This window comes from Haliotis rubra, unplaced genomic scaffold (assembly GCF_003918875.1).
Source record: "Haliotis rubra isolate DU_JTF1 unplaced genomic scaffold, ASM391887v1 Scf1, whole genome shotgun sequence".
Classification (NCBI taxonomy): domain Eukaryota; kingdom Metazoa; phylum Mollusca; class Gastropoda; order Lepetellida; family Haliotidae; genus Haliotis; species Haliotis rubra.
Window position 1 is genome coordinate 4,746,671 of NW_025764891.1, and position 12,619 is coordinate 4,759,289.

A 12,619-nucleotide genomic window follows, 5' to 3' on the forward strand; every position below is an offset into this window, starting at 1 on the left:
CTCCTATTCAATCTAAATGGGTTTATTCATTACAATCACGGCAGGGGACACCAGAAATGGGCTTCACATGTTGTACCCATGTGGGGAGTTGAACCCGGATCTTCGGCATGACGAGCCAACGCTTTAACCACTAGACTACCCCACCGCCCCAGAGATGTAACTGGATTTATTGCCAGCTGATTATTCAACAGTTGTCATATAGTACTGGATGTTTCCAAGGGAATGGATTATCTTTCCAGTTAATACCATTGACTAAACTGAAGCCATATTGTTCCTGATTCTGCAGCCATTTTGAGATGCCCTTCCCCATCCAAAGAAGAATTTTATCACCCATCTTGATAGGCGTACATCTCTGCTTGTTAAAATGTTTTTACTGACAGTAAACCAAACTTTGCTTTTGGGTTACATAAATGTTATTCCTGGGCTTGGAAACTTGGCATCCACCACTGTAAGCAGAGGTTTTTATGATGGGTGTTTAAGATTGTTTATTTTATAATTTAAATTTTCGCATCTGACTTAAATAATGTAAATTAATTGTAAAAGGTTTTGTGATCTATTTGTTTCATTTATCCAGCAGTTTGGAACGACTCCTAAACAGATACTGTACATTCTATTTTCCAATATGTAATTGTTTAGGATGTTATCAGTTAAGCTGGTAATTGACTAATTGTTTTAACAAAGTAAGTGAGTGAGTGAGTTTAGTTTTACGCCGCACTCAGCAACATTCCAGCTATATGGCTACGGTCTGTGGATAATGGAATCTGGACCAGACAATCCAGTTATCAACAGCATGAGCATTGATCTATGCTATTGGGATACGATGACATGTGTCAAACAAGTCAGCAAGCCTGACCACCCGATCCCATTACTTGCCTCTTACGACAAGCATGAGTTACTGAAGATCAATTCTAACCCGGATCTTCACGTGTGATTAACATATTAAACATGTTATGATTGTGATGTGTCAGTGATCTACTGAACAACTGTAGGGATTAACATTTGATAAACCATTTGGACATTTCTATAATATGTTGAGGTCAATGTATATAAAGTTTTGTAATCAAAAGTGGGAATACTTCAATGTCGTTTTGTGTCAAGTCATTTTGAACAATCCTTTTTCTTCTTTTACATTCAAAACATTGTTGTTTTATTTGTAACTATGGTGTTTAGTGATATTTTTTAAACATCATGGTCAATTACCTTGATCAATGATTCATTGAAATCTTTGATGGTTGCCATTATTTATCATCCAGTCATCAATAGTCGTTGATCTCATATCACCTATTTTCTCACAAAACTCTTATTAATGAAAGGTATTGTCAGGGATTTACATGGAGTCCTGTATTTGAGGGTCCCTGGGACTCATACTCTTAATTTTCTGGGGTCCTAGACAACAAAATGGGAGTCCCAGACACTTAAATATTATTATTAATACTGTTATTGTATTGGGTATTATGATCACCACATTGTTACAGTAATTAAATTGTAAACAATACCATAACCCAGCCAGTAGCAAACTCAGTGATAACTTATTATCCCCGTCGATGCGTTTAAGCTGGCGGGGATATAGTATTATAAACTCCGTCTGTCTGTCCGTCCCATATGCGTACGAATTGGAATATCTTAAGAACCGTTGACTAGATTCTTTTCATATTTGGTACCTAGGTTCATCACAGTATATGGAAGGTCCCAGTTAGGTTTGGTGACCTTGACCAAGGGGACTTTAAGGTCACAAGGTCTTAAGAACCTCATTCGATTTTAGATTTTCATATTCAACAGCAAGCTGTATCTAGGGAAGGCGCAGGGACCGGTTGATTTTGGTGACCTTCACTTAATTTTCAAGGTCATGGCGACACTTTGAAGATTTCAGCATAATAACCTGCATGTTATGCTTGTCAGCGAGATACCTCAAGAACCATTCACTGGATTTTCTTCATATTTAACACCAAGCTTTATCCAGGGAAGGCGCAGGGCCCAGTTGATTTTGGTGACCTTCACATAAGTTTCAAGGTCACAGCGACACTTTGAAGATTTCAGCACGTTAACCTAAATTCACTGGATTTTCTTCATACTTTCAAGACTTCCCTTGAATATTTTTCAATAAGCAATTTCTTAAGTACCATTTTTGCATATTTCATACACTATGACATTCATGTCAAGGTCAAAGTCAGTCTTAGAAAGATTTGTGTGTTTGAACAACTAAAGAGCAAGATATCAAGAGAGGATGACTGGTCATGTTTTTGTTGACATTTAACTTCATTTTAAAATGTAAATCCCTGTATTGTTGTTTTTTGTTTCATGGTAATTGTTCAAGAACTTTCATTTCTGGTGTCCCCGCCATGATTTTGCTTGAATATTGTTAAAAGCGGCTTAAAACTAAACTCACTCAAGAACTCAAGAACTCACTCACTCAAGAACTCACTCAAGAACTCACTCACTCAAGAACTCAAGAACTTACAAGCAGTCCCAATAGGCAAAGATTTGCTGCTGTTAAGTTGTAAAATTATCAACGAAACAACACATATAGTTGGAGCGTTTGTTTTTAATCTTTGGCGAAGAAAGAGCTGTTTACTACCATAAAGCCAAGGATCACGTGAAACAACAGCAGTTATCTCCCTTGTCAGCTCCTCTTCTGTGTAGTTACCTCATGGGGGGTTAACATTAGACAGAAACAGTGTATATTGGCAGCATATGTGGAGAAGGAAAACATGGCAAAGATGCCTCACATGTGTATGTGTGGGGAGGTAATGTATCATGTGAAATGTTTTTGTCTTCTTGAGAAAGATCAGGCGGCTTTCAGGAAAATACTTCTGGTCCAGAGGATTATCACAGTCAGTTGGGTTGAGGGAGACAGTTTGGGAAAGTTTTCGTCAGTGATTATCATCATATTAATCAATGGCATCTTGTAAGCTACAATACCAAATCAATTATTTTGGTAAAATCTGACCAAGGAGTTGTTCACTATTGTTGTAGTGTCTTGGTGTCTGCATAGGACTACAGCTCCTTCTATCAGAGAGGTTGGGATTTCTTAATTTTGTCAGATTTGGGGACTTCTTGCTCCTTCTGATAGAGGCTGGAATTTCCTTGCTGCTTCAGTCACACAGGTTGGGATTTCTTGTTCAATCGGTCACAGCTTTGGCCTTTTGCACTTTCTGAAAGAGGCTGTGATTTCCATGCTCCTTCAGTCACAGAGCTTGGGATTTCTTGTTCCTTCTGTCAGAGATTGGGATTTCTTGTTCCTTCTGTCAGAGATTGGGATTTCCTGGCTCCTTCTGTCACATAGGTTGGGATTTCTTTTTTCTTCTGTCAGAGGTTGGGATTTCTTTCATTCCGAGAGGTAGGGATTTCCTTATCCTTTTTATCAGAGAAGTTTGGATTTCTTTTTTCTTCGGTCAGGGAAGTTTGGATTTCTTTCGCCGCTATCCAGGAGGTTGAGATTTTCAGTTTTTCTTTCAGAGTGGTTGGAATTTCTTTCACCTTCAGTCAGAGAGGTTGGCATTTATTTTCCCTTCTATCAAAGAGTTTGGGATTTCCTTACCCCTTTTATCAGAGAGGTTGGGATTTCTTTCACTTTCAGTCAGAGAGGTTGGCATTTATTTTCCCTTCTATCAAAGAGTTTGGGATTTCCTTACCCCTTTTATCAGAAAGGTTGGCATTTATTTTCCCTTCTATCAAAGAGTTTGGGATTTCCTTACCCCTTTTATCAGAAAGGTTGGGATTTCCTTCACTTTCAGTCAGTGACGTTGGGATATCATTATCCTTCTATCAGAGAGGCTGGGATTTCTTTCTCCTGTCAGAGAAGCTTTGATATCTTGCCCCTTCTGTCAGAGTGGTTGTGATTCTTGTCTGCGTTTACCAGAGACAAGTTGGAATTTGTTGCTCGTTACCCTCTACAGCTTCATTAGTGACTCCTTCCAGGCCAATTCCCCATAGACTTGGTGGTCTCAGTAGTCAGGAAAAATGACTGGCAGAAACTTGTTTCTCTGTTGGTCATGTTTCACAAATGTATCCTGCTGCCGCGAAGTGCCAGTCATCATGTTCTGATCCTGGAGGAAACTTCCCAAGGTGTGGAGACTTGTACACAACAAAGCCTGCTTGATGATTCATTGAAATCTTTGATGTTCATGATCATCCATGGTCTTTGATCTGACATCATTTATTTTCTCAGAAAACTCATATTAATGAGAGTTATTGTTGTTTTTTGTTCAATAATATGATAATCATTCAGGAATTTATAGACAGACACAATATCTTGAAGTGGAATATTAAAGCTTTAATATTAGTGTGGACAATTGTTACTCCAGACTTGCACAAGTCCCTAAGGTAAAAATAATAATAATAATAATACATTCATGTATAGCACGCGTAAATTCACAAAATAAATGTGCTAGTTTAATTGTTTATTTCTTATTTTTCTTAGAGGCTGTACTGTCCGCTTATCTAGACTTGCCTCTTCGAAGGATAGAATTACTATATATCCATTGGCTCAGCATTTAGTACAGCCTTGTAGCAAGGCTATTGTTACTCAATCAAGAATGGATCTGTACTGGAATGTCAAAGTGCAGTAAGGCCAGACCAATTTCATTTCTTGTTTTACAGATCCGCTGGTCGTATTTTTTCAAGAATAAGAAAAAAATAAAAATTAATTTTCCCCGCTCAAAAAATAAAATCCTCATGTTTTTATTGGCCAAAAATGTAAACTTACAAAAAATAATTTTTTGGATTGTGTTTTGCCCCATATAAACTTTATAAATTGCCAAAAATAAAATACTTATAGCTTTTAAAAGGAAAAGTATTTTGACAAGTGATTGTTATTTTTCATTTTTTCCCTCCTGCCTTTAGGTTTTCTGAGGACAAAAATCCATAAAACAAGAAATAAAATTGGTCTGGCCTAATAACAAATTGAAATCTATAAGCCTCTATGGTCTGATGCAAGATTTTTAAGAGACATATACATGTAAGAGTATATATATATATGTATGTGTAAGAGTGTTGTTGATAGATAAGTCTTGTTTGAAGAAAAGGGTTAACGGTACATAAACATTAAATGAAAAATTAAAATATTTGATAGCATAAGCTATCATGAGTTCATTGGTTTTAAGCTAAACAGATAAAAGTGTGAAACCTTTTCCCCACATCCAACCGAGACACAGTGATATTACCAGTCAGAGCAGCATTAAACCTCTCTCTCTCTCTCTCACTCACTCTCACCCACTCACTCACTCACTCACTCACTCACTCACTCACTCACTCACTCACTCACTCAGTAGGAGAGACATAGGTCAAGGTAGTGAAAAAACATGGAAGGTTCAGTTTGGAATTATAGAAAAATGCTTTGTGTTTGTTTTGGAAGTATCAGTAATAATTGTATACGTCTGTCCATGACAAGGTTCACAAAGAATATTTCACCTGATTTGGATGTAATGAATGAAGAAGGGAACAGTAGCTGTATTGAATTGCGTGGTGCCAAGTACACTTCCCAGGGGCACCTGTCAGTGCAGAGCTGGTGTGTGAACATCCCATGTCGAGTGTTGGGAGCAGCTCTGTGTGTTTAGCATTGTCTGTGACCTTACGTTAAGTACTACATATTGCTTTCATGAACATATACAAAGTCCATATTAACATTTAGAGAAGTTCTACGTAGTAATAACATCATATACTACTCAAGAGAATTTAAGGAAAAGCAAATTCTTTCATTGTTAATCAGTCTGTGAATCTGTCTTGCCATGTCATGTGGCATATTTTGTTTAATGGGTTTAGGTTTTCTGAGGACAAAAATCTGTAAAACAAGAAATACAATGTGTCTGGCCTTAATGGTTTTTATTATTCTGGACCAGTTTTATGTCTGATTTAACAGATTTCCATGACCAGTGTCAAACGTTTGTAGGCTATTGCAGATTGTAGTTAATTTCCTCAGAAAAACACCAATTAAAACAAAAAATATAATACAAAGAAATATTTTAAGTAAACAGTTTATATCAACAAAGTATTTTAGTATATATGTTAATTGTACTGTTAAATATAGGTTGGGCCCATTGCAAAACATTAAAATAAGGCTATTTCAAAAATTGTTTATTATGATATTGTTAGTGGAATGAATAATGTATTGTTAAATATTAAGTTGAAAGTTAAGTTAAAAATAAATTCAATTCTGAAAGCTAAATTTATGCATATGATTTTAAGAGATATATGATATTGAGAGTTGTTCATAATATCAGATGGCAAATAAATGTATGCTAGGTAAAGCAGGGGCGGTGGGGTAGCCCAGTGGTTAAAGCGTTCGCTTGTGACATTGAAAATCTGAGTTTGAATCCCCACATGGGTACATTGTGTGAAGCCCATTTTTGGTGTTCCCCGCTGTGATATTGCTTGAATATTGCTTAAAGTGGCGTACAACCCAACTCACTCAGTAGATAAAATGAACATCACTGTAGTTGATGTGGAAATGGGAGGGACCCAAATATTGGATGTCTAGATGTGCTTGTGGAGGTAAACAAGGCAGTGTCTGCTCCTTGTGGCCAAGTTGTGCTGGAACAAAGACGTGCTGCATAAACAGGATATTACCCTATATCATAGGCTTGCTAAAACCTGTCTACTATCAACACCCACAACCTCTTTATCTTATATCAGCAGTCTGTCTTAGTGCACTGATGTGCATGTACTTGTAAGGTTGAGTTGATGCCTTAAGACAATAAACAGACATGATGCTGATGTGTGTATTGAGCTCCCAGCTGTCACAGGTTTGATGATGTTCAGGGAAATTAAACAATTTTGTGTAATTTTAAGGGTTTTATTTAGATTGGGATTAAGTTGCACCATGCCCTGTTCCTGAAACTTATCTTACCATTAAGGCAGTCGTAAATCTGGCTAATGGGACGACTGCACTGTTTTGTCATATTGTCTCTCTTCTGATTAGAATCTTGATTCAACAGAAGGACACAGTCCAAAAGTGATTTTGGTGTTGTCATTGCTGAAGGAGTTTTGCAGTAAAATGTAGTTGTGTTTTGTCCAAATTGGATGTTTTTGTGTGTTCGGTTTGTTAAGTTATGTCTTTGGTAAACAAGACATGGCAGAGATGAATTATTAAACTTGACTCCCTTGTTTCCAGCCTATTGTACGTCAAATACGCGCAAACACAATGGATGCCCCCCAAATACATAATGCATCCTGAGAGATGCAAAATACTATTTTTGTACTTAGTTCTTGACAAGAAACAAAAGGTTGCTGTAATTTAAATAGTTGCTAAATTTTACAGTTCAGTGTACCATTCCATTTCTTTACAGGACGGGGTGAGGGGTAGCCTAGTGGTTAAAGTGTTGGCTCGTCATGCCGAAGACCCGGGTTCGAATCCCCACATGGGTACAATGTGTGAAGCCCATTTCTGGTGTTCCCCGCTGTGATGTTGCTGGAATATTGCTAAAAGCGGTGTAAAACCAAACTCAGTCAGTCAGTCTTTCCCCGCATATTTCTTGCAAGGACCCTTGAATAATAACTGGGGCGTCTGGACCCCTAGTTGTGTAGGTCATGGTAAACCCCTGTGAGTGTGATCTAGTTAGGTTTAATTTAAACACTATGGTGTGTTAGCAGACCCGAAAGTCTAGCCTTACCTGAAGTCTTTATCGAGTCCATAGACGTATTGTAATTCTAATTCTTATTACTTGTCAAGAGGGAACGGTAAAATATTGTACAGTCCTAAGACCAATCTCATTGGCTCCTACTCTTCCCTATTTTAAATGATCAGAGAAGGTGGGGTAGCCTAGTGGTTAAGGCGTTCGCTCGTCACGCTGAAGACCGGGTTCGATTCCCCACAATGTGTGAAGCCCATTTCTGGTGTCCCACGCCATGATATTGCTGGAATATTGTAAGCAGCGTAAAACGAAACTCATTCACTCACCATAATAAATTATCAGTTCCTTACACCATCTATATCCATACATGATGCAAAATTAAAATGTCCAGTAAAATGTCCAGAACAATAGCAGTGTTAATTAGTTCCTTGATCCTCATTTTGAAAATAAGTAGAACATTACACCAGTAATTCCTCCTTAACCTGAGTTCAAATTGCAATCGAACCAAACAACCGTTGTCAGATTTCCTTTATAGTTAGCTGAAGGTTCCTCGTCATGAGGCAGTTTAAGAGTTATTGTTTGCATTTTGGCCAAGTTTATTTGCTGATGTTATAACACGACAAAGCCCCAAATCTGATTGGATGTCTGATTGAGTTATCGAATTATCCACACGTTTATCTTGATGTCCAAATGCAATGGTCTGCCAGCTTGGATCACGGGCACATTGAAATATTTGAATGCAGTTCTGACTAAGTGTCATAACAGGAGGTTGATCAGTAGGAGCTCATTATGACATCACGTTAAATACTATCTTCCTAATGATGGGCTTCATCTTGAGTTTTTTAGGACAGCCCGTGCTCGGTGCATTAGGAACTAGTTGATTGCCATTGTTATCATCCCATAAAATATTTCCCAAATGGAGATAATACGATTTAATTTCAATCTTTTTTATCAAATGATATCTTTTTAATTCATCAGTGGTTATTAAAGAGTGTTTCACTAGAACATGTGAACCTGTTTTTAATTTTTTATGTAATTAATCTTCATCTCATGTCTGATGTGAGTTTATTTCTTTTAAATATTCCGACAAGGGGGTGCACTGATTGACACACGATCCTGACCCACATCTCGAGCACATGAAAGTCATTCCGACCGTACTTTGTCTTCAATGTGTCATTCTTCGACTGAGTACGGAGTATTGTCCCTGCTATAATTAAATTTCCCAATACTTGTGCATTTGCATTTTGCAGACATTGTTAAGAGGAGTGATTCATGTCCGTGTTAAATTATCAGGATATTCCCTAGGGCTTGCAATTTTCGGCTGAAGTAGATTAGCTGTTCTGTTACTTTGATGAAAGAGAGAAGTACGCAGTTGGAATCGTAACTGATGTCATGTTCTTCTGTCAAACTGATTGAAGTTGATGCGGTATTAATATTTTTCGAGACCTTATTGTTTCTGTTCCAAATGGGACATGGATGGCTCAGTGGTAAAGAATATAATGTTTTTGTGCCACATTGTATCCCTCAGCCATGTCTGGATTGTTGATTGAGAGTTTGATTATCAAAGTTGTCCTGATTTTAAGTTTGGTCTCTTAGTTAATTTGTGCTTTCAGCAAAGGAGATTAATGTCTATAATCTGTGTTCAGCTCACATGAATGTGAAATTCAGGGAAATACTGTTAATAACAGCAAGTCTGTGACCTGAGGCACTTGTCTGTTGCCCGTGTCTCGTAAAATTTCCTTCGGTCAAGTTGAATTTTCTAATTGAAGTCCACACAGTAACAAAGAGGATGTCACATAATGTTGAGTGATAAAATAGACTAGTAGACTGACTGAAGCATTCTTTTTACTGACTCTACCCTTATGCTAAAGTTCACACTTTGACATAAATGAAGAATCTTGATGAAGTCATAAATGTATCCAAGCAGAATGTCAGATTTGACGGGGATGAACTTTGTGATCTGCATGTCCATCTGTTTCTGTTTTGTTTCCTGAGAAAAATGCAACATTAATTTGATATTTCTTCATGTAACGTTTCTCTTATTAAAGCCTTGTGGTTAGAGAAACCCTCTGCTTTAAAAGATAAGTGAGTTAGGGATAGTTCTCGTTTGTAATTTGAGTCTCCTCAGAGGCAGCATCCATTTGTGAAACAGAAGTGAAAAGCTATGTCTAAACGAAAAATGTCCATTTTGAAAAGTGTGATATTAGAATGAGAAGTAGACAGACCTCAGTGCCTTTTGCTCAGGAAAATCTTTTTAATATTTTCCGGAAACAAGGTTTGGGAAAGACATGTCCGTTAGGAAGATATTCCCAGGCTTGTTAAAGTCGAACATTAGTCCATAATGAACTGTGGAGTAGTTTGATATTACCATTGACATTTACCTGTAAAGGAGTTTTCTAAATCAATTAACAATTGTGTCTATTTCAAGTATTTATCTGCATCTCAAAGTTTGCACAGAGGAGAGAGGACGTTTAAACATTTTATAGCTCACACATGACTAAACACTTGTAGTTAATCCTTTGAAGAGGGGTAAACAATTCAAAGTTAGAGCTGATCTTGATCTTTCATGTTAGGTTCAATGAGACTGAACAAAACAAGGATCAAGAATATGCTGGGGGATATTTTTATGACATTGTGTGACCAGTGTCCCATCAAAGGAATCTCCCAGAAAATGTTCATGATACCTAACTTTTATTCTTCAGTATATATATGGTTTAAAAAGAAAAAGGTATTTGATATTGCTCAAATACATGTTGTCATGATTTAAACAATACATTTTGTTTACTTACAGCTGAAAATAATGAAGACAAAATATACAACACCCGGCCAAAGATTACAGGGAACTTCGTGGATTCAACTGTGATGCTGAAAGCTGGGGACAACTTTACTCTACTGTGTGAGGGAGACTTTCCCTTGGAGTGGCATGTGACAGCCCCAGGCCCACAGGACAGGGTGAGTGAAGGGATTGTTTTATAAGTTTATTCTTATGCAGTACTGCCGTCATAAGGCTGAATATTCAGTATTATTACCTACGAGGGCGAACATATCGGGTTTCATATTTTTCATACGATGCCCTAGGGCAAAATATCACTTTGTCATGGTGACGTGACGTCATGAACAAGGCTATGACGTCACGTTTCTTCTGTGACGTTGCGTTCTACATGCGGCGACGGCGGGTAGCCAGCCTGTGTTTGAAAGTAGATTTGGGTTTTATTTTCCTCAATTTGACGACTTCGGTAATAAACAGAATATTATATTCGTGCCCATATCATACTATGTTTATGACACTCGTGCCTAAATATCAGCATATCCCTCGCTCTCGCTTGGGAAATACCAACATTTAGGCACTCGTGTCATAAACATAGTATGACATGGGCACTCATATAATATCATCTATGTGTGGTGCTAAACAACTAACAAATCCTATGCCATATTCTGAAGTACCACATGCAGATCCTTGTGACATGCGACAGCCCCAGGCCCACAGGACAGTTAGTGAGGGGTTGTTTTATATACTTGTGGCATGTGACGGCCCCCACAGGACAGGGTGAGTGAAGGGATTGTTTTTATATAAGTTTATTCTTATCCAGTACTGCCGTCCATAAGGCTGGAATATTCAGTATTATTACCTCACGAGGGCAAACATATCGGGTTTAATATTTTTCATACGATGCCCTAGGGCAAAGTATCACTTTAGTCATGGTGACGTGGCGTCATGAACAAGGCTATGGCGTCAAGTTTCTTCTGTGACGTTAGCGTTCTACATCTTGGCGGACGGTGGTAGAGCATCCTGTGTTTGAAAGTAGATTTGGGTTTATTTTCCTCAATTTGACGACTTCGGTAATAAACAGAATATTATATTCGTGCCCATATCATACTATGTTTATGACACTCGTGCCTAAATATCAGCATATCCCTCGCTCTCGCTTGGGAAATACCAACATTTAGGCACTCGTGTCATAAACATAGTGTGACATGGGCACTCATATAATATCATCTATGTGTGGTGCTAAACAACTAACAAATCCTATGCCATATTCTGAAGTACCACATGCAGATCCTTGTGACATGCGACAGCCCCAGGCCCACAGGACAGGGTTAGTGAGGGGTTGTTTTATATACTTTTTTTTTTACACAGTACTGCCGTTATAACGCTTGAATATTGCGTAGTGTGGTGCTAAACGACAAACAAACAAATCCTATGCCATATTTTGAAATACCACATGCAGGTCCTTGTGACATGCGACAGCCTCAGTCTCAGAGAACAGGGTGAGAGAGGGAAATGTTTTTCTTATTTTTTAATTTTGGCCATGCGCGCCCATCATATATTAGAAATATTGTTGAGCATGGTGCTAAACAACAAACAAATGTTATACCATAGTTGCCATCAACATCAAGGAAGAATATGATGGCCCAAGGCCCTCAAGGCTGGATCGGTTTCATTTTTATGCCATGCTACCACCATAGCTGGAATATTGCGTAGTGTGGCATTAAACAACAAACAAACAAATCTTATGGGATAGTTGGAAATACTATCACCTGATTATGGTGGCATGTGACGGCCCAATGCCACAGGACAGGGTGACATGGAGATACCGGATGCGTCAGTATGCTTGACAATGATATGAGTGTGTGAGTGAGTATGTTTTACGCCCCTTTTAGCAATATTCCAGCAATATCACAGTGGGGGACACCAGAAATGGGCTCTCACATTTTGCCCATGTGGGGAATCAAAAACATGGGTCTTCGGCGAGACGAGCCAACGCTTTAACCACTAGGCTACCCACCGCCCCGATAATGATTTGAAGATGAACTTGATAAAAGGCAGGATGTGATTCAACGAACGCCAGGCATACACAGCACTTGCAGGTGCTTCAAGTATTTCCCTCATCCTATACCTTGGCAGGTCTGAGTGGGGTAGCCCAGTGGTTAAAGCAATTGTTCATCACTCCGAAGACCCGTATTTGATTTTCCACATGGGTACATTTAAGTCCATTTCTGGTGTCCCCCCCACTGTGATATTGCTGGAATATTGCTAAAAGCGACACATA

The 12,619-nt window shown here is 38.3% G+C and overlaps 1 protein-coding gene across 1 annotated transcript in view; it reads left to right on the plus strand.

Moving 5' to 3' along the window:
* Nucleotides 1–12,619, plus strand: part of LOC124274313 (vascular endothelial growth factor receptor 1-like) — an 81,862-nt gene that overhangs the window by 38,406 nt on the left and 30,837 nt on the right. The window contains exon 2 of the mRNA XM_046709693.1: nt 10,360–10,520. Coding sequence (XP_046565649.1) covers nt 10,360–10,520 — 161 coding nt within the window. The remainder of the gene's footprint in view (nt 1–10,359; nt 10,521–12,619) is intronic.